The 23,605-nt window shown below is 42.6% G+C and overlaps 1 protein-coding gene across 4 annotated transcripts in view; it reads left to right on the top strand.

The window, feature by feature from the left end:
- The window catches only part of efl1 (elongation factor like GTPase 1), a 299,478-nt gene extending 283,314 nt beyond the window's left edge, over nt 1-16,164 (top strand). For 2 of the 4 annotated variants that reach the window (XM_072278343.1, XM_072278342.1), the window contains exon 20: nt 14,664-16,163. In XM_072278343.1, the coding sequence (XP_072134444.1) occupies nt 14,664-14,852 (189 nt within the window). In that variant the 3' untranslated portion in view covers nt 14,853-16,163. Of the gene's footprint in view, nt 1-14,663 lie in introns of all 4 variants that reach the window. The other 2 variants (XM_072278344.1, XM_072278345.1) reach the window with 2 other exon arrangements.
- Nucleotides 16,165-23,605: the final 7,441 nt, after the last annotated feature.

Genomic DNA, 23,605 nt, shown 5'->3' on the forward strand with positions numbered 1-23,605 from the left:
TGGGGAGGGGAGCCCGGAGGGTGGAGAGCAGGCAAGAAGTTATAGTGAGAGGGACAGAGGGAGAAAAAAGAGAGAGAGAAAAGAGGGGGGGAATAAAAAATATATTAAATAAATAAATAAGGGATGGGGTGTGAAGGGTAGGAGGGACATTAACGGAAGTTAGAGAATTCAATATTCATACCATCAGGTTGGAGGCTACCCAGTTAGACCTAACCAGTTCCCCTCGACCACGACTCTCCTCTGTCTAGCGGAATTAGTCCTTACTCTTAACAATTTCTCCTTTGGCTCCTCCCACTTCCTCCAAACTAAAGGTGTAGCCATGGGCACCCCTATGGGTCCCAGCTATGCCTGCCTTTTTGTTGGCTTTGTGGAACAATCCATGTTCCAAGCCTATATTAGTACCTGTCCCCCTCTTTTCCTTTGCTACATCGATGACTGCATTGGTGCTGCTTCCTGCACACATGCTGAGCTCGTTGACTTCATTAACTTTGCTTCCAACTTTCACCCTGCCCTCAAGTTTACCTGGTCCATTTCCGACACCTCCGTCCCCTTTCTGGATCTTTCTGTCTCTATCTCCGGAGACAGTTTATCTACTGATGTCTACTATAAGCCTACTGACTCTCACAGCTACCTGCACTATTCCTCTTCCCACCCCGTCTCTTGCATTGTTTTTGGGAAGATGGCCAGTATAAAAAGGTAGAGGTGGATTCTTATACTAGCTGTTTTCCTCTACTTATCAGTCACCATGAAGTGTTTCAGCTCAAAGCGTTGGCTGACCATTCCCCTCCATAGATGCACATTAACCACTGGGTTCGTCCAGCTTGTGTGTTGGTCCAGATTCCAGCATCTGCGATCTCTTGTACACCAAATAAATATCTGGTACCACCAGTGCCAAGTTTGATATCACTGGCATATGGCACGAAATTGGTTGTGTGTGTGTGTGTGTGTGTGTGTGTGTGTGTGTGTGTATATATATATATATGTAGTGCAACAATAGAGCTTAAGAAAAAAGTGAAGTAGCGTTCATGGGTTCATTCCCCTTTCAGAAATTTGATGGCAGAGGGAAAGAAGCTGTTCCTGAAACGCTTGAGTGTGTGTCTTCGGGCTCCTGTATCTCTTCCGTGATGGTAGCAGGCATGTCCTGGGTGATGGGAGTCCTTAATGATGGATGCTCCCTTGTTGAGGCATTGCCTTTTGAAGGTGTCCTCGGTGCTATGGAGGCTAGTGCCCATGATGGAGTTGCCTGAGTTTACAACTTCTTGCAGCTTTTCCCAATCATGTTCAGTGACATTACAGTAGAAATCTCCATGCTTTGAGCTGCTGAGCAAGAACTGTCCGGTTCAAGTTATTTCAGCACACCACTTGAATGTAAATCAATGCCAATCTTTATTACCATCTGGCAACACTTAAAACGTATGCCAAGCCACTTGTAATGTTACCTACTGGTCTGTCATTTTCTAGTTATGTGCTGCACTCAAAGAGTGATTTTTGCCCTATTAATTATTGTAGTACTCCAAATCCAACTGCATATTGGATGACAATTTTTAAATTGATGACATAATTTTTTACATTAGAACTAATAGAAACCAGTTTCTTATTCTTTGCATTAAAAATCTTTGTTTGTTGGCATAGTTAGTATATTAGCAGCCTAGAAATTAAGTGTCATGGAGTAATATTTGAATCTCATGATTTGAAGCTTTGATATTTAATTTAAAAATCAAAAATTTAAATAGAAAAATCAGTACCAATAACAGCAACCATGAAACTGTCAGATTGTCAGAAATCTTCAGCCATTCACCAATTATTTTTTCCTTAGGGAAGTAAACCTGTCATTAACCATTCTGGCCTATATGTGTTTTCTGTCCCACACCCTTAGATGTTCTAGGTTGATTGAAAACAGGGAAATCAACTGCAGTCTTTGATTGAACGTTCCGACAGATGTTTGCTAGAAATTTGCAATTATCCGATCATTTGAAATCAGCAACATTAGGTCAAAATTAGGTGCAAAAAACTTTTCAATTCTCATATAACTAGAATTTGTCAATTTTAATTTGTGGAATAGAATTTACAAAGTTCTAGCATAATATGACTCTTACAAAAATATAACTAGTTGATTTGTGCATTGCAAACATTCGGGTGAAAGAGCCCGAGAGCCTGGGTTTAAAGTTGCACATTGTCCTTTTTGTTGAAGAAACTTTTATAGATAATAGGAAATCCTTTTGCAGCTTTGGGAGTGAGCTGATTCAGGTTATCTGCAGGATACTGTGATATTGTCACGTCAAGTTTATTGCCATACCAAGTACAGTGACATAAAAGTACAATGAAAAACTTGCTTGCAGCGGCATCACAGACGTAGATTCATACATAAATTGACAAAAGTTGTGCATACATTATATAAAACGGTGAAGAAAAAGTCTGCACTAATGTCTTGTTTTGCACAATAAAAAGTACAATCAGAAACAAGTCTATGATAGTGCAAGAGGTGGTCCACAATGTTCTGTCATTGAGGTAGGATTAGAATTGTGCAGGTTGATTCAAGAGCATGATGTTTGTAAGAAAGTAGCTGATCCTGAACCTAGAGCTGTGGGACTATAGGTTTAAGTATCTCCTGCCTGAAGGTCGCAGGTTTACAGATGTGGCTGGTCTTGTTGGGTATTTTCAACATTTAGCTTTTATTTCTGATTCCTAAAATTTTTCATTGTTTTCCATTTGGTTTGTATTGGGAGCAGCATTTATAATGCAGAAGCATACATTTGAAAGAGCTGTTGTAAATTTGTCCTAAAAGTAAGGCAATATAAATTAGTAAGCAGAGAATATTGGAGGTCAACAAATCTTGCCTCATATAAGTCAATGAAAAATAAAACTTATTTCTGATTCTGAGATGCGATATATATTTGTTCAACAGCTACAATCTAAATCAAATTAAACAGGGCTATTTTAAACATAAAACTGCAATCATCTTAGAACAATTCTTTCTTCATTATCATGTTCAGACTACAATATGTACGGGGTCTTTCTTCATTTTGTATGTTAAATTTAAAATGGCTTCTTTGTTATATTATAATTGGGAATGCTTCTTTGTTATGTTAAACGCTGAGAAAGCTTTGCGCTAGCAGCTTGTTGTGGGTTAAGGGGTGATAAGAGGATGTTATGAACCAATTGGGATAGTTGTTATGGCTTTGGTGTATCTGGAAGATTTGTATGCGCGGGGTTTTGAGGTAGAAGGCGGGAGAGCGAGACAGAGGATGGACCAGGTGCTGTGATGTCTGCTAATGGGGTCGGACCCCGAGGAAAGCGTTCGGCGAGGAGACGGAGACGGACTCGTGTGGAGCGTCTGGTCGAGCACCATTGTTGGTCCCAGGTGGCCGGTCGAGGTGGTCCGAGTGGTCGCAGGGTAAAGAAGAAGGTCCTTGAGCTCCAACTGTTTTGTGCACGAAGAGATTGAACTTTGATAAGTGTGGCGCCTTTTACTTTCCTTTTATATTTTATTCTCTCTTAATTATATAGTTCCAGTAATATCTATAAACTGTAAATCATTTAATCGTATCTGGTGTATTGTCTGTTATTTGGGTGGGGTGGGGTACATCACACAGCATCCACACAAACTAATTACCCAGTTTGGTGGGGCCGAGGCTGTTTCCCTAGACAACAGCGAGCTGAGCGACCCTGAGGGTGGCCGGGGGGCTACATTGTGTGGGCTTTGTCTGGGATTGGGTCTACTGGTATGCTGTGTGGGTGCCCTGTTTAAATCTGTAATGTGTGTCTCTGTGGGTTATTTGCTGGTTATTGCTGTATGCGTTGTGGGTACGGTCTTTGTTCGAGCAGGCTGGCATTGACGAGTTGGAGGTGGCACTCGGGGCTGTCCATGCGGTTGGGAGAGAGAGGAAAGAGTGGTCTGATTTGGAGGTAGGGTCTGCGAATAAATGTTCTAGCTCTGGCAGGCTCTGCCTGGCGTTTGGGATAGTGTCCACCCCAAGAGGGGCAGAGAGGTGCGAGACGTGGGCGGAGCGTATCTCTCAGTTATTAGATGAGTGGCAGGCTCGGTTGAGGGAGAGCGACAGGGATTGGTTGAAAGTTTGACTAGGCGGGCTGGTGACGGTGTTAGAGCTGTCAGTTTCACTTGCACCGTAGTGACAGCTGCCAGTTATTTGAAAGAGGGGGGAAAGTTTTCAGTGTGTCTTCTCTGGCTAGGAGGGCAGCTAAATTACTTGCAGTGCCAGGGGGATCATTTCAGGGGATCAGCCTCTCCTTCAGTTGTTAAGCTGATCAGAGAGGTATCTGGAAACTCAGTGGAGGCCCAGTGGGGGAACGGCTTGGGGTCTCTGGGGAAGCACATTCCCAGCAATGTACCAATGAACTTCCGCAAGGAAAAGACCCTATTCCTGAAGGCTTAGAGGGACCGCGCCCCAGGGTGTCGTTATGGATAGAGGGAAGCGATGCTAAAGCTATCCTCGACCCCGGGGTACAGATCAAGTTGTACAATTTGTTTTACAACCAGTGTCTGAAGCATTTACCCTTGACAACCGCAAGGGTACTGGAGATTTTAGGTGCCAGTGCCAGTAGTTATCCAGAAGACGATGACTGGTTAATGACCCTGGGGTTCATGGGGGCATTATCTGGGTACCCAGAGTGTCGAGTTGCTTCTGAGGACGTGTGTAGCAACCTTGAGCCAGTACCAAATTTAAACGAGACCCAGCAGTGGTACGGCCTGGGGAAAGTAGCTGAGGGTGAGACCCTCTTAGTAGATGCTCCAAACTACCACGAGGGAGGGGAGTTGACCGCTGAAGACGCCTCAGTGAGAGAGAGGTCGCGGCAACTGGACCCTAGCAGCGTGGAAGATGGAGGCAGCGTGTGTGCGGATTGTGCGACGTGGTTTAATGTGCTGCATCTGAGGAGTGGATGTTGCCAGATCCCGAGGAGTGCAGCTGTCGAGCCGAAGACAGCCGTTATTAGTTCCCTAAGATTCTTCCGATCTGAAAAGATGCCCAAGGGCATATCTGGAGCCCCTGCATCCTTCCCGCAGGGCATGAGGAAGACCATGGGGGAAGTGAAGGTGTGTGGAGTTTTGGCGTATGTGGATGACCGCCTAGAGCTTGGATTCGCCTGGGGGGACTATGAAGCGAGGCGAGTGGCTGAGCCCGGGCGACAGAAGCGAAGTGTCAAATGTGGAGGAGTTTGTGGCCGGAGGAGTTTGGTGCAATGTGAGGAAAATGACCCGACATACCAGTTGAACTTCCTGGTGTTGGAACAGACAGTGGTGGACCTGGGGATGGAAACCCAGGTCGTCAATCTGAATGAGACACGGGAGAGAGGGGATTTGCACCGCTGAACTGAGTGCTCAGAAATGCCGGCCGGAGACTGAGTGCCGCGCTGGTGGGACGACTGTTGCAGACTTGGAATTCACACTCGTCAAAGTGGAGAAGGAGCAATGGAATTCCAAGCCGACACTGCAGTCATGTGCTGATGAATTAATCCAGCGAGAAGAAACAATGACCCACCTTCGAAGGGATCAGCAGAAACTCAAGACGTCGATTCAGAAAAGATTGGAAGACTCACAAGTTGGGGAAGATCAAGGAAGTGTTTTGACTAAGGCCAACAGAAAACCGAGAGCCCAGGGAGGGGAGTTTGACTATACTCCCGAGGAGGTGAAGAAATGGAGGACAGATCTTGGAAAAAGGAGGTGGACACTTGAAAGGAACCTGAAGATGACTATCGCGAGTTTAAATGAAGTGGAAAAACTGAAAGTTGACCTGAAAGACGTCATCAGGAAGAAAAAACTGGAGGCTGAACATCCTTTAACTGCTGCTTTTCAGGTCAGGGTGGAAGAAGTTGGGGGGTAACTGCGTCCCAGATTGACAAGGCCAAGGACCCTGAGTCAGACTGCTGAGGCTGTGGCGAGAGTTGAAGAAGTCCCCGAAGAAGCTGACGTCTTGACTGCAGGAGGCTGAAGGGGTAGCCCCGGCTAAATGTTTCAGTTTGGAGAAACTTAAACAGCAGCTACCCATCGAGGGAATGAGGAAGAATACGGACTCGAAGGATGATGTGCTGTACATGTGGTATATGCTGCCTTTTGCTAACTTCCCCGTGATTGAGGAAGAGACCTTTGGCCCTTCTCCCACTGAGTCAGGTGTAGTGGAGAGGGCTAGCTGTGGGCAGTCTGAGTTGCGGCAGGATTGGGAAGGAGGAGGGGCTGGGCCCCGGATACGGGACAGGGGGCTCCGAGCTGTAGTGGTGGCCTGAGTGAGAGAGGAGATGGCAGGCAGGCGCGAGGTATCCCTAGTAGTGTCTGAGCCTTTTGGGCTTAGGTGAGGGGATACGGAGGTCTCGGAAGGTTAAGAAGCTCCCAGATAGGTTGGCCTATGTAGCGCCTGTGGGACAGGCGTAGAGTCCACTGTTTGGGGAGCACTGTCACTGTGTATCTGTGTATGTGTGTGTTTGTCTGTAGGACTGGTTGGCGAGTTATTTAGAAGTCATGAGGGCATGACTTTTATTTGATGGGGGGAGAGTGTACGGGGTCTTTCTTTTTTTTGTATGTTAAATTTAAAATGGCTTCTTTGTTATGTTCTAATCGGGAATGCTTCTTTGTTGTGTTAAACACTGAGAAAGCTTTGCGCTAGCAGCTTGTTGTGGGTTAAGGCAGTGGTCCCCAACCACCGGGCCGCAAAGCATAGGCTACCAGGCTGTGAGGAAACAATATGATTTGTCGATATGAGTCAGCTGCACCTTTCCTCATTCCCTGTCACGCCCACTGTTGAGCCATTACACATGCGAGGTCATGACCCGCGCGTCACCCCTGTCAGCGCGAGAAGGAGATCAACTCCTCGAGCTTGCAAATGATGGTGGGCTGAAAAGTATACTTGACATAACATCTCTGCCAGCATTCCGGATCAAAGTCAAGTCTAAATATCCTGAGATAGCCACGAAAGCACTGAAAATGTTGCTTCCAACCTATTTCTGCGAAGCGGAGTTTTTTGCAATGAATGCAACGAAAACTAAATTGCGGAATAGACTGGACATAAGGAACCCCCTTCGAATATCGCTGTTTCCCATCACCCCTCGATGGCACCGTCTTGTTTCAGGGAAACAAGCCCAGGGCTCCCACTGGTTCAGCGATATTGGTATATTGCAATGATTTTATATGTTCATATGGGGAAAATATGTGCTGTGTGTTTAATGTCCAAAATTACTTAAAATGTTATGATGCTATTGACTTACTTATATAACCATATAACAATTGCAGCACGGAAACAGGCGATCTCGGCCCTTCTAGTCCGTGCCGAATGCTACTCTCACCTAGTCCCATCGACCTGCACTCATCCCATAACCCTCCATTCTTTTCCTGTCCATATACCTACCCAATTTTTCTTTAAATGATAATATCGAACCTGCCTCTACCACTTCTACTGGAAGTTCGTTCAACACTTACTTCAAGCTCCACTGATAATTGACTTATCGCTGTATTCATGCGAGGAAAATATGCGTTGTGTGTTTAATATTAAATTCGTTAGATAAACCCTTTTAGAAACGAAACGGAGTGTATTAGCCACTTATCACCTATATTCCGGTCGTGATTAACACTCCTGCTCCCCCCCCGCCGAACAGAATCACCAAAACAATTTGCAGGGAAAATAATCGGGAGGCGCACGCATGCGCACTGATGCCCGCGCAAGGCTTCATGGTCATTGTAGTCTTTCTTTGGGTAAACACAATGCATTTGACTGCTACTGTTGTCCGTTGGCAACCCTACCGCCCCCCACCCCCCACCGGGTCGGCCGGTCCGCAAGAGTATTGTCAATATTAAACCGGTCCGCAGTGCAAAAAAGGTTGGGGACCCCTGGGTTAAGGGGTGATAAGAGGATGTTACGAACCAATTGGGATAGTTGTTATGACTTTGGTGTATCTGGAAGATTTGTATGCGCGAGGTTTTGAGGTAGAAGGCGGGAGAGCGAGACAGAGGATGGACCAGGTGCTGTGATGTCCGCTAACGGGGTCGGACCCCGAGGAGGGCGTTCGGCGAGGAGACTGACTCGTGTGGAGCGTCTGGTCGAGCACCGTTTTTGGTCCCAGGCAGCCACTTGAGGTGGTCCGAGGGGTTGCAGGGTGAAGAAGAAGGTTCTTGAGCTCCAACTGTTTTGTGCACGAAGAGATTGAACTTTGATAAGTGTGGCGCCTTTTATTCTCTCTTAATTATATAGTTCCAGTAATATCTATAAACTGTAAATCATTTAATTGTATCTGGTGTATTGTCTGTTATTTGGGTGGGGTGGGGTACATCACACAGCATCCACACAAGCTAATTACCCAGTTTGGTGGAGCCGAGGCTGTTTCCCTAGACAACAGCGAGCCGAGCGACCCTGAGGGTGGCCAGGGGGGCTACAAATATTTTATCTAAATAATAGAGAAATTAAAACTGTGTTGTAGATTTTTGACAACCGTGACCTAAAAGATGGAAACCAAATTAAATGGTAACGGATTTTCTAAACTGTAGGTCATCACACGTTATTGTACTCATGCTTAAAATGGAGAGTGTAATAATACTGGGCCCTAGAGTGAATGAAGTAAATTTAAATAGCATATATCTTCAAAAACAAAGAATTATTGGAGCTGTGCAATGTTATAATAATTTAGAAGTGTTTGCATCTTTTCAGAAAGTACATGTGAAGAAAATTCTTACTGAGATAATAAACTTTGTTAAAGCTACTTCTCATTGTTGCAATAAAGGACAAATGGAAAGAAAGCCCATATCTAGTCCCTGGCCCAAGAAGGATCATTACTGGCCATCAGTAACTGAAGTACACATTAGTAGAGTGCATGGGTGAAGTCAGCTAGATTCCTGTTCCCAGCCACTGTCCTTTGAGCATTGTTAATGGCTGTGCTTTCATGATGCTTGGTATGGACTGGATTCACATGATTGAATATCTAACCCATAACTTACACCCTCATTATTGTTAAGAATGACCGAATTAAACACAGCAGTTGAGGGCTCCAAGACCCTTGGAGAGGAGAGAGAGGAATGAGGAGAGGCAAAAACAGCAGCTGAACTATCACATGGAAATAATCCATCTTAGAGAGCAGAGCCGCTGGCTGGCAGGATAAATGCATTTTTTTAAATCTTGCTATTCCTTCACAAATTCGGTACTGCTAAACAGAAGCAGATGTATGGTGACATATGTCCCTCCGGCACTGCCCTGAATGCTCTGTGCAGAAAAGGGTTTTGTTTTGTAGCGAATCTTGACGTTAGTTTCTCTGCCATCTGTGTTCTCTAAATTAGACATCTCACTAGTTTAGATCCCTAAACCAGGTGCGAGGACTTGCCTGTGCTGGTACAGTAATTATGATTATTGACTGCTGCGTGAATGCCGGGTCATGGTATTTGCAACATAAATCCTAAGTGGCATTCCACCTCAGTGGCTTGAAGGCTAAAATTAATTTTTAAAGAAATGAAAATCTCGTCATAGCCATCTCTTAGCTTTATGTTCTATAGAAGTAATTCCTGAGATTTCCTGTCAGTGGTTGTGTTTTTTCTTAGTTTTAGAAGGGCTACTTCTGTCAAAGGATTTGCTGAACAAAGCAGCTTATATTTAACTTCACAAAACCCAGCTAATGCGGTGTTTACCCCGCTCGCCTTCCACAAAGTCAAAATTTTAAAAAAGTTTGACAGACCTCAGAACTTCAAGCGGCCTCTGGCATATATAATGAATCTGTGTTAGGAATCTCTACTTTGATATTACCAAGTGAGTTTGGCAGAGAATTGTGGCTTTGTCAATAGAAATAAGCAAGTTAGTGGATAACCTGATTGCTACTTAGAAATTAATTGAAAATGTGCAGATTAAAAGGAATCATTTGGCTGCACTGCTCCGTGTCAGTGCTTCTGTATACTTATGATCCTCTCATTTGACTTCATTTGTCCATGTCCATCAAGTCCTTTCTCCTTCACTTAAAAGGATTTTCCTTAAATGCATCTGTACTAAATATTTTCATTGCCTGAAAAGAATTCTTCATTTTGAGTTGTTTCAAATTTACTGACAACCTCTATATTGCATATGGCCCCAAGTTTTAGACTTCCCTTGTGTAAACAGTTTCTCTGTGTTTACCTTAATATATAAGGAAGTTTAAAGTAAGCAGCAATGGATTATTTTCATTGGTCAATCAAATGGTAATAAGTACAAATACTATTCTTTCCAGCACAGAAGTAGCCAGATGCTTATACACTGTTGTCTCCATGCAGACAGAACAGACATGGAGTTTCCTTTGGCCTCGCCTTTCACCTCTGCAGTCTCCACATCCAGCACATCATCCTTTGTCATCTTCACCAGTGGCAATAGGATTTGAACACCAGCCACATCTTCCCCTCCCCTCCCCACTTTTTTTTTCAGTTTTCCACATGGGTTACCCTCTCTCACAGACACCCTGGTTCACTCATTGTTACTCATCCATTTCCTCTCTAACCCTGCCATTCCTCCCCACATATGTAAGTGGTGCAACACTTGTCCCTACACCTTTTTCCTGACCACCATCCAGGGGTTCAAACAGCCTTTCCAGGGAAGGCAAAGATTCAAATGTACCTCCTCCAACCTCATCTATTGCACTCAGTGCTGTTGCTGAGACTGCCTCTATATCAGCAAGATCAAACAGGGATGAGACAATAGTTTTGCAGAACACCTGTACTCTACAATGGCCATCTGGAGCTCCCAATTGCATGGCATTTCACCTTCCCGTTCCCACGCCAACTTAAGTGTCCTGACCTTATCTATTGTTGGAGTGAGACCAAACAGAATCTAGAACAATACCGCCAAATATTCTGCCTGGTAGTCTACAGCACAATGGTATAGCATTGAGTTTTCCAATTTCAATCTGTGCTCCTTTCTCTCTCCTCCTGATCCACCCAGATTTTCCCCACCACCCAATTTCATTTGCTTCCCCCCATCTGGTTCTATTTGCCTCTCACTCATATACTTGACATGCTGGGTCTCCTATCCCCTCCTCCATCTGCCTCCATCTCCTCCATGTCCCTCACTTATCTAGTTCTGCGTATGGCCTTCCTTCTTTATCAGATTCCAGCATCTGCAACCGCTCTGCCATCACATCATCTCTAGTCTCCCCCTCCTCCCACCTAGCTCTATCTAACCCCCATTTTTGCACTCTCCTATCAGTCTGTACCAGTTCCTGTCTAACAAGTACATCCCCTCCCCCATCTGGTTCCATCTGCCCATCATTCTCCACCTCGGCTGGTTCCACCTACCAGCTATTTGCCCCAGCCTTACCTGTCCTTCTCATCTCCTTACACTGGGTCTCACCCTTCTACACCCTCAGTCTTGATGCAGGATCTCAATCCGGAACATTTGACTATTCATCTATCTTCACAGCTCCTCCAGTAATTTGTTTCTTTTTGCCCCAAATTACAGCATCTGCAGTCCTTTGTGTCTCCCCCTGGAGAAATAAAGTATATTTCAAACTGAGGTTTCTGTGCAACAGGTTGTTTTAAAAAAAAAGATAATTTCCCATTGCCTTTCGCAGTGATAAGAGTTCCTAGGGCATTCACAGGTTACTACAGATTGGATGAGTTGAAAGTATTCTTCAGTGTTTTTGCAGCTACAGAGCAGCAATTATTCTTTCTATTATCCTGACAAGGTTTATGGGTGTTGGAATAGCTTCATAATGTAAGTGGTTCAGTCTCACAAGGTGGCAGCTGTAACCTCTGATCTGTTTTTGGAATCGCAGTGATTAAGTGCTCAGTTCTGAAAATATTCTTACTCGTGGTCATCCTAGGGATGTTGCTAATGATTGAGCTTCTAAATGAAATGAAATGAAATATCTTTATTGTCATTGCATAGTACAATTTGTCATGCACCAATACTGTGAAAATGAGTTTGCAACTCTCATACTCAATGCTCTAAAACAACAAATAAAATAAATAAACAATAAATAAAATCAAGTAATCAGACAGTACAAGCAATGTCCAGCAGTACAAAAGCGCAACTCAGATGCATGACAGCCATAAAACCAGTATTAAAATAGCAATAAACAAATTTATGGATGATGCTTGATCAATTGGTTCAGAGCAATTATAGCTCTGGAGGATAAAGCTATTTTTCACTCTGGAAGTGCGGGCATAGAAAATCTTATAACGTCTGCCAGATGGAAGAAGTTCAAACAGATGATTGCATGGGTGTGTATTGTCCTTACAGATGCTTGTAGCTTTCCTTAGGCAGCATAAGCTATAGTGAAGTACAGTATGGGACTCAATACACCTTGTGGTGTACCAGTGTTCAGGATAGTAGTGGAGGACAAGCTGAGGGCCCAGTCTCACTGCCTGTGAATGTCAGAAGGAATAGGTTTGATATTTGCTGAGTACTAACTCAATGTGGTGGTCATTCGTTCTTTAGCCTTTCAGGTTCATTTAGTGGCACAGGCTTGCTGCACAATCTCTTACTATATACAGTAAATGTCCATTTGGCCACATCTGGAGAATGCATTCAATTCTGGTTGCTCTGTTATGGGAAGGTTACGGAGGCTATGAGGAGGGGGCAGAAGAAGTTTACCAGAATGCTACCTGGAATAGAAGGCATGTACTGTTCAAGGGTGGACAAACTGGAATTATTTTCTATGGAGCAGAGGAGGCGGATGGAAAATCTAATAGAAGTTAATAAACGGATGAGAGACATAGATAGGGTAGCCAGTTGGTTTCTTTTCCCAAGGGTCGAAATGTCTAATGTTAGAGGGAGAGGCATTTAAAGGGAGAGGAGGAAAGTTCAAAGAAAATGTACAAGGCAATTTTCTACGCAGAGAGTGGTAGGTGCCTGGAATGCACTACCAGGGGTGCTGGTAGAGGCAAGTATGATCAAAGCATTTAAAAGGCTTCCATTAATATGCAGAGAATGGAGGAATATGGACCAGGTGCAGGCAAAAGGCATTAGATGTCAATAGCTTAATTTTTTCAGCACAATATTGTGGGTTGAAGGGCCTATTCCTGTGCTGTACTGTTCTATGTTCTATTCAAGCACGGGCTATGTCTGTTTGTGCCTGAAGCTAATGCTGAGGTATTATCATGTCAGTCTAAAGCTATAAATTGCACTGTGATATGTCCAGAGAGGCAAATCATTCTGAAAATCAAAAATAACTACAGATGTTGGAAATTTGAAAATAAAAACAGAAAATGCTGGGAAATGCACAGGAGGTCAGGTGGTATCTATGGAAATGAAAACAGTTAACATTTCTGGTCAATGCCACTACATTCAGACATGAGAACATCTCTTCTTGGCCCTGCCTGCTGCTTGCTCCCACTCCTTTTTACCCCACATCTTTTTTTCATCCTTTTATTTCTGTGAGCCACCAAGCAAGGGATAAGCCAGTGTGAGGAGGCAGAATGAGATGCTTTGGAGATTGCTGTCTGGCTTTCCCCTTCAGTAGCCTAGGGAATGAAATCTGATCTTATCAACCTTGAAGTCAGTCTCACTAGGCTCCTTATCCATGCACCTATCCATGATGCCTTCTCTCTCAAGGAGAAGAAGCTAAATTTCTTGCTTGAACCCATGACATCTTCATACCAGAAAACTTTAACAAGTGGCACATATCTACTGCAACTCCTAGATTGGCCTAGGGACAAAGAGCTTCAAGTGACGGCAGTCTTTTGCTCCACAGGCAGAGCAGCCCAGGCACAGATAATATACACAAACACAGGAAAGTCTACAAATGCTAGAAATCCAAAGCAATACACACAAAAACACTGGAGGAATTCAGATGATACTTTCACTCAAAGTTTATTCTCTTGATTCTTTCAGGAATGAATCTGAAGCATCCCATCCTTGATACAGTGCTTTTCTCTAAACAGCAGAGTCATCAAACTGAGCCTGAAATTGGTAGTTAACCCAAAGGTACCAAAATGATGGCTCATGCAAGAACTACAGAATTTCAAGTGCAACTAGTCTTAATTTAAAACTGACATGTGTACTTTGAGGATGGTACCGTGACATAGTTAGTGCACCTACAGCCCCACAACTGCACTGATTAAATTCAGTCCTGACCTCCACTGTTATCTTTGTGGAGTTTATCCACTGTCCTTCTGACCACATGATTCTTCTCTGGATTTTTAGGGGTTTCTCCCACATTCCAAAACCTTGCAAGTCATTTGGCTAATTGGCCACTGTAGGTTGCCTCTAGTGTGTAGGAGATTGGTGGAGTCTGGAAGGAGTTGATGGAATGTGGGGAGAATAAAATGAGTTAGAGTAGAATTGGTTTAACAATGTCTGTTTGATAGCTCATGCTCATTTTGCTGAAGGGCCTGTTCCCATGATGTATCTCACTGACTTTGAAATGTTTACACTATACCAGTTCTGCCCTACAATATATCCCAGTGGTGAAAAATAGTTCATCCTAAATCAATACTAGTTAGGTTTTAATGTTTCAGAATGCATACAAAACTTTTTTGTAATTCTGAGTAGTTATATACATTGCAACTATGGCCATGCACTGTTTATATGTTGTGAAGTTATTGGAGAAGGAATTTTCATCTCCAGTTTTACTCCTGACTGTGATTGTAAACAAAGCTGGAAACATTCAGTTCCCCACATTTAACTGTTCATTCTCCCTATCACATAACACCAGTTATGTCCTGTTTCAGTTCAACTTCTTTGTAACGATTGCTGTCTTTTTATTTGATCCAGGTAATTGCAAGTGATCCATACTGGGTTCCCACAACAGAGGAAGAGTACCTGCACTTTGGAGAGAAGGCTGATACTATAAACCAAGCACAGAGATACATGAATACTGTGCGCAAGCGGAAGGGTCTGTATGTGGAAGAGAAGATCGTTGAGCATGCTGAAAAGCAAAGAACCCTCAGTAAAAATAAATAATATCTCCAAAATATAAACTGCACTAAGAATACTTATTAATCTGCGAAGAATGGTAAGCTTGCAGATGAAATGTAAAATTTGTGCAAATGAAACCTGGCATATTTGTATTAATATTTTAATATGAATACCTTCAAATTCAAATCATGCCGTTACTGCCCCAATTCCTTGTGATTATTGAGTACAAAGAGTCATCAGATGAAGGTGCAGTCAAACTAAAACATGTTGAGATTACATGTAATGTACTTGATATACTTTTTGAAAGAAAATGTGCCACATTTACTTGAAACTGTGGTTAATGAACTCAGGCATTTATATGGCATCCTGTGCAGTTTGTAGATGTTGGCATTTGACATTCATTTGGTCTGTTTTGAAGTACTCCAAACTAACCCAATAGGTTCAGGCAGCACAGCTGGGTCCTTTAATCATCCTTAATCCTGATTCAATCGATCTAGATTGAAATTTCAAGAATGTGATGCTTATGACTCTCCTGTTGAACTAATCTCACCAGGTTCAAATTAAAACCAATAAACCACCTATTGAAATAATTTTATGAAATAAAATTGAAACCAGTGGCTGTACTGCAGTGTAGTAAGACTTTATATAGGAAGCATCTGCAAAAGTCCTATTTTGTGGGTGCTAGCTTATTACTGGGTATAGCTGTGTATTGCTCAGATTGCTGCAGCAGAGCCAGTTACTTCCAAAAATATTTTAACTCCTTTAAAGTACAATGTGGACTCCACCTTTTGCAAGTATTGCTATCTCATTGATATGTTACTTATTAAAAGATTTTGGATGTATAGAGTTGAAAGTAATCATGAAAAAAATAAGTTATTCTATATATGCAGCACAGTGCGTTCATTTCCAGTTGCGGATTTAAATAACTGCATATTCTGTCATAGCCTGAAGCATATAGTGGAGAAAAGGATTCACTTTTTATGAGGTTTCAGTTTGGTCTAGGGTTGCATTTCTTTTGTTTTACAGCACATGGTATTCACATAGTTTATTGCCGGTAGTTCTGTTTCTTTGGATAATTCAAATTGTTTTCACACAAGCAGTGAATACAAATTGGTGTTATATTGTTCCAGAACAGCATTGGTAGCTTAATTTAAGAGTAGACTGTGAATGCACTTGTATGTCAATCCATATATAAACAATAACTGGTCAATAACTTGTGAGGCATAAAACTATTTCTGTTTTCTGCATTGTAAAATATGATTAAAGAATGATTCTATAATGTTAAATTTGCTTCAGTTAACTTTTTTGTATCAGGAAGTTCTGCATGAATTCTTCAGGAGTCATGTTATGGGGGATTTCAACAGGGGGTTGGTGTGGATCCCAAGAAAGAATTTGTAGAATACCTATGAGGTGGCTTTTAGAGCATGTTGTTGTTGAGCCCACAAGGGGAAAGAGTATTCTGGATTGGATGTTGTGTAATGAACTGGATTTGATAAGGAATCTTAAAGTAAAGGAATGCTAAGGAGGCAGTGACCATAATATGATAGACTTTACCCTGCAATTTGAGAGAGAGTAGTATTATAGTGGAGTAAAGGCTCGAAGGGCCAGAAGGTCCTACTCCATACTGTGTCACTAAATAAAAATAAAATAAAATTTTCCTTGCTGATGCTGGCACATAGGCTGATCGATTCTACCCTGTGATCTCTACTACCAAAAGGGCCAGAGAAGCAGCTACTTCAAGTTCTCCTCAGGCCTCAGGCTATCTTGCTTCGGGAAAATTTTGCTCCCACCTTCTCTCCACCAACCCCTCAGTGTAGCTAAGTCGGAATTTTGGAAACCAATACCAATAGCTGTGTGAGAACATCAATGGACAGCAGCATTCAGGAAGGTGGTCATTACCACCATTTCAGGAGCAAACAGAAAATAGACCATGCTGCCTTTCAAACCTGCTCTGCTAATCAATTTGATCATGATTTTGGTGAGAACACAGTAACTGTGGTGCCCTATATAATTGCAGCAAGGCCTCCTCACCTTTGAAGTGCAACATTTTGGCCACTAAGTCCAATGTATTGAGTACACTGGACAACTAATTTTATTGGAAGTGTTGCGTCTTCAGAACTTTTTTTTTCCGTTTATGATAGATCTACTAATATAATTTCAGTCTACTTGCAGTTCGTAGAAATTTGGAGAAACAAGAAATTAACTTTTATTGAATGCGAGGCGTTTAATTTCATAACTGTGCTGACACTTTGCAGTAGTTCAACTAAACTAAAAAGGTTTTGTTGATGGTTTTCATTTGTATTCTGAGGTTTCTTACTTAAGTGACCAGGATTAATCAACCAGCATTGATGGATTTCAGTTGCCCTGATACTGTTTTTCCATGACTGCAATGTCCTGGTGAACCTTTTCACCATGCTCGTCACTGACAGTGCCAAGATTTGCAGGGAAGAAGTCTAAATGGGAATTCAGAAAATGAATCTTTAGTGACATTCTTCACTTTATGGTTTTGTGTGTTTGAAGCATGTTGTTAAGCAGCTGCACGTAGTTTGGTGCTCTGTAGTTGCCAAGAAAATTTTCAGCAACATCCTTGAAAGCCTTCCATGCAATTTTCTCCAGTTGCACAAAAATTCTTGAATTGCCTATCAATAATTTGTGGACCAGCAAAAATGCCTTCCTTAATCTTGGCATCAGTTATTCTGGGAAACATCTGTGTCAAATATCAAAATCCTCCAGGGAAATTTATAGCCTTTCTAAAACCTGACCTGTCATGCAGCATCTACCCTGTCTAAGTATGCCCATGCATACCTGGACAGGATAGAAAACTTCTCAGCTTACATTGTGGGCAACATTTTAATTGAATTATGAATTGAAATAACAAATGTAGGTCATTTCAAAAACAGGTGCGTGATAGGGAAATTTCATGGTGATTTTCATAGTTACACCCAGAAGTACTCAGGAAGTGAAATCTTCTAAACTGTCTGCTGCTGTTGCATGTTTCTTTAACATGTGAAAAGGATGCTCAAATCCTTTTGAATCTCTACATTAAGAACTCATCTCACCTTTTCAAATATTCTGCTTTTCCATTCTCCATCCAAACAAATCACCTTATCTTCTATTTGTCACCACTTTGCCCGTTCAGTTAAGTTGTATGTATCAATTTACATTAATACAGATATAACTGAGATGGTAATGACTGCTTAAATGGCAATTCTTTGTACTGTTAGTTGATTGGGCTCAAGCACTGACAATGTAGAAGTTCATTGTGGACAGCCCTTCCCAGGTTACAAATGCCTGACCTATGTATAGTCTGTACATACAAACAAGCATTTGGGAGACTGGCAGAGTGGGCTTGTCCACGACTGTGTGACTGCAAGGATCCTCTGCTGTGCAGCAACTCAGTCTGTGGTGGTATCATTGTGTCATGCAGAGAAATCTGAACAGTTGAGCTGGTTAACTACACGTGGCCTTGTTTGGTCTCTTTTACTTTGAGTGTAAATCCAGTTGGCAACATTTCTGACTTGTGAATGGTTTGTAACCTAAACAGTTCTCGGGAAAGGAATCCTGTTATAACCTGGAGGAGATCTCTATCACCGTTCTGAAAATAACTTGTTTATTCCTAATCACTAATTCCTGTCTGTTCTTCCGCTAATACATGTTGATATGTTATCCCCAATCCCCTGCTAATATTGCTTGACATTCTATTGTGTGGCCTTGCATTTAGTACTTTAAAATCCAAATATGTTATAACATCTATTCTTTCCCTATGCGTACATCTTCAAAGTTCAATAGATTTATCAAGCAAACATATTTTTTCAATTTTCTTAGGCGGTCTCCAGGTTGACTGACTTTCACTCCAGTTTCAAGGTGGCTAATGAAGCCAAGTGATGGAACAGCCAACTTCCCCTTTCACGAGACAGAAGACAGCCAAGGAGTGGTCATATGGGTGGTTCATATGGTGTACTCCTTCTACTTTTGATGCAGGACTCTTTGTGTTCCTTTTACAAGGACTCAAGGTTCTCAATACTTATTTACCTTGTATGGTCTTGGGCCAAAGATTCTCATGAATCAATGGGATTGTTTCATTTCCTCAAGGAAGCTTTGATCAGATCCTTGAATTTTGTCCTCCATCCATTTGATAATGTCTTCCCATGGCAGAGTTTAGAAGTAGGCTGGATATCTGAGTGATGTGGCCTGCCCAAGGCAGTTGACTGAGTGCAACTCAAGCCTCACTTCTGAGGATGTTGGTCTGAATTGTGTTCTCAATAAAATCATATTATTGATGTTTAATAAATGCTAACCTTGTAATTTCCATAACCAGTTAATGTTTTAAATAAGCCTGAAAATGGGATGTTAAAATTAAAAAACTTTCAAAAGGTTTTATCAGAACCAGCCTATCCTTGTTGCAGAAAATAAGTTCTAAAAACAAGTTGACAGGATGTACTGAAGCTCAAGACTATACTTACAGGATAACACATACAAAATGCTGGAGGAACTCTGCAGGTTAGGTAGCATCTGTGGAGAGAAATAAACAGTTGATGTTTCAGGCAAGACCCTTCATCTGGGCATACAGGATATTGTCTCCATAAACATAGATTTTGGTAGATTCCATGGTGGATTGCACTCCCATGTGCCTCGTTCCAAACCACCTCCTGACTAAATTCATCTAACCTTATGACCAGCTCCCTCCAAACCTTCTTATTTACCATTTACTGTGCTTCCCCCAAAATGTCTCATTGCTTTTCAGCTCAGCTACTCCATGCTTAAGAAAAGTTCACATTCTAACAAGACTCTGGGTAAAAATTTTCAGATTTTTTTTTAAGTGTTTAAAATGTTACCTCCCTTTTGTAAGCATCAGTCTTACAATGTTCCTGCAGCAGATTTGGTGAACTATCACAGTGGTCCCCAACCTCCGGGCCGCAAAGCATGTGCTACTGGGCCGCGAGGAAACTATATGACCCGACTTCACCTTTCCTCATTCCCTGTCACGAACTTGAACGCATGCGAGGTCATTACCCACGCAAGGACATCAGTCGGTCATTAACCTACAACTACTTGATGAGTAAAAAAACAAACATCTCTTGAGAGTTTCTTTGGAAGAGATGGTAGGGGACATAAAAGGCCTAACGATGATAACACAGAGACAGCTGAGGCAGAGACTGCAAAAAGAAAGCTTCCTTCAACAGAAAATATGATGAGTCGTACATAAAATATGACTTTATTGCGACTGGTGACTCACACGCTCCAAGTCCTCTGTGTGTGATATGTGGAGACAAGCTGTCTAATCAGGCAATGAAGTCCTCAAATCTGCTTCGGCACCTTGATTCCAAGCACCCTGCATTAAAGGCAAACCCGTTGAGTTTTTTGAGCGGAAAAAACTTGAGCAAGTGAGACAAAAGCAAGTGCTAAGAGCCACCACCTCCACAAATGCTGCTGCTCAGAGAGCGTCGTACTTAGTGGCTAGCCGTATTGCTCAGGCTAAGAAGCCTTTCACTGTTGGTGAAGAATTGATTCTGCCTGCTGCCAAGGACATGTGCCGTGAACTGTTGGGAGAAGCTGCAGCTAACAAGATGGCACAGGTTTCTCTTTCAGCTACCACAGTTTCAAGGAGAATTGATGACATAGCAGAGGACATCGAAGCACAGCTGTTGGAACGGCTTAACGAGTCTGGTTTCACTACCCGAGTCAAAGAGGTTGCTCCTGAATGTCAGTCTACACACTGTGTCACACACAGGGAAATGCTGGCTAGCCGAAAATGTCACCTGATCTTAACAGCGTATTGAGTGACGTTGTTGAAGTTATCAGTCACAAAGCAAAAGCCCTTAACTCACGTCTGTTTGAGCAGCTTTGCGAGGAAATGGATGCAGAGCACAAACGCCTTCTCTTACACACTGAAGTCAGGTGGCTATCAAGGGGAAGAGCCCTGGCCAGGGGTTTTGAGTTAAGAGAGCCACTACAGAGATTTCTGTCACTGTCAGCACACTTCAGTGAAGAGGAGTGGATAGCAAAACTCGTTTACCTGTGTGATATCCTCAACCTGCTCAATGAACTCAATTTGTCACTTCAGGGGAGAATGACAATTGTCTTCAAGTTGGCAGATAAAGTATCTGCTTTCACAGCCAAACTGGATCTGTGGGGATGGCGAGTGGACAGGGGCATATTTGACATGTTCCCAACATTAGCTGGGAATTTGAGAGAGACTGAGGCTCACAGCTGGTGCGCGAACACCTATCTTCGCTGTTGACGGAATTCGAGCGTTACTTCCCAACCACAAATGGCCCAAGGTATGTCTGTGACCCATTTGTGAATGTCCCCGGTGAATCATCCATGTCAGCGCAGGAAGAAGATCAACTCCTCGAGCTTGCAAATGACGGTGGGCTGAGAAGTATGTTTGACATAACATCTCTGCTGGCATTCTGGATCAAAGTCAAGGCTGAATATCCTGAGATAGCCATGAAAGCACTGAAAACGTTGCTTCCATTTCCAACATCATATCTCTGCGAAGTGAAGTTTTCTGCAATGAATGCAATGAAAACTAAATTGCGGAACAGACTGGACAGTAGGAAGCCCCTTATGACTTATAGTTGACTTATCACTATATTCATGTAAGGAAAATATGCTCTATGTGTTTAATATTAAATTCGTTAGATAAACCCTTTTAGAAACAAAATTGAGCGTATTAGCCACAGATAAGTGACTCATAGTTGACTATCACCTATATTCTGGTCGTGGTTAACCCCCTCCCCTTCCAGTTGGCCAGTCCGCAAGAATATTGTCAATAAAAGGTTTGGGACCCCTGAACTATCAGCTGAATGCTGAACTGGTATACTGAACTGGCAATTAAGTATATTGTGACAATTTGAACTTGCCAGAACTTGATTTTATCTTGTGATATCACAAATCAGGCTGTGCCCTTATTTGTAATTATATTAATTTAATATATAAAGAGAAGAAAATGCTATTTATTGAATGGAAGGTTAATTTAATATCAGAAAATGTATACGGTATACAACTTGAAATTCGTACTCTTCACAGACATCCATGAAACAAGAAACCCCATAGAATGATAGAACCCCAAAGCCCCCTCTCCCCCCACTCACACCAGCAGAAACACTGACCATCCCACCCCACCAAGCAAGCAACGGCAGAAGTCTCTCAAAGAGACTTGATCCAGAGTCCATATCCAGAGGAAGAGTTAGTAAGAGATTTGAAAGTGGGAGGGGGAGGAGGAGATCCAAAATGATAGGAGAAGACAGGAGGGGGAGGGATGGAGCCAAGAGCTGGACAGGTGATTGGCAAAGGAGGTATGAGAGGATAATGGGACAGGAGGTCCGGGGAGAAAGACAGGGGTGGGGGGAACCAGAGGATGGGCAAGGGGTATAGTCAGAGGGACAGAGGGAGAAAAAGGAGAGTGAGAGAAAGAATGTGTGTATAAAAATAAATAACGGATGGGGTACGAGGGGGAGGTGGGGCATTAGCGGAAGTTAGAGAAGTTGATGTTCATGCCATCAGGTTGGAGGCTACCCAGATGGAATATAAGGTGTTGTTCCTCCAACCTGAGTGTGGCTTCATGTTTACAGTAGAGGAAACCGTGGATAGACATGTCAGAATGGGAATGGGATATGGAATTAAAATATGTGGCCACTGGGAGATTCTGCTTTCAGAATTAAAATGTGTGGCCACTGGGAGATCCTGTTTTCGGAATTAAAATGTGTGGCCACTGGGAGATCCTGCTTTCTACAGTAGAGGAGGCTGTGGATATACACGGCCTCCTCTACTGTACATCCCATTCCCATTCTGACATGTCTATCCACAGCCTCCTCTCCTCCTTCAGTTAGTCCTGACGAAGGGTCTCGGCCTGAAACGTCGACTGTACCTCCTCCTAGAGATGCTGCCTGGCCTGTTGCGTTCACCAGCAACTTTGATGTGTGTTGCTTGAATTTCCAGCACCTGCAGAATTCCTGTTGTTTGCGTCCATATCCAGAGTCAGCTTCTCATTTTCATTAGATTGCATGTTCTACTTATGTCTACAAGATCCCAAATTTACACGCACTCCACAGCACAAAGATTGCAGATTTATTTTATTAGTCATTAAAATTATTCTTGCTATGTGCATTTTCACTTCCAACACAAAATCCTTACCCATTGGCCTAGATACAGAACCGGAAAATCCATATTAATGCAATACTGTAAGCCTTGGGATCTCAGCAACATATTTTATGGTGCACAGGTCTGAGATTGTAGTGCTGGAGCTGGAATGAAGGGCTTTAGTTACAAAAAGAGATTGGATAGGCTGGGTCTATTCTCACTGGAGAATAGGAGACTGAGGTGTGGCCTTACAGAGGTTTATAAATTCATGACTTGCATAGATGAGGTGAATGGTCACAGAGCCAGTGTTAGGGGATCTAAAAATAGAGGAAATAGGTTTAAGGTGAGAAGGGAAATATTTAAAGAAAATCTGAAGAGCAAATCTTCAAGGTAAGGACATATTCGGCACAGCTTTATGGGCCGAAGGGCCTGTATTGTGCTGTAGGTTTTCTATGTTTCTATCTTTCACACAGAGAGTGGTTGGTATATAGGATGAGCTGCTAGAGTAACAGGTACAATCACAGTATTTAAAAAGCATGTGTCAGGTACATGGATAAGAAAAGAATAACGGGATATGGGCCAGATGCGAAACAGTAGGATTAACATAGACAGGCATCTCGGCTGGTGTGGACTAGTTGGGCCGATGGCTGTGTATCTGTGCTGTATCACTCTTTGATCCTCTATAACAGTACTGCTCACATAGAGCAAGAAGA

The sequence above is a fragment of the Mobula birostris genome, chromosome 14, assembly GCF_030028105.1.
Source record: "Mobula birostris isolate sMobBir1 chromosome 14, sMobBir1.hap1, whole genome shotgun sequence".
Lineage (NCBI taxonomy): Eukaryota > Metazoa > Chordata > Chondrichthyes > Myliobatiformes > Myliobatidae > Mobula > Mobula birostris.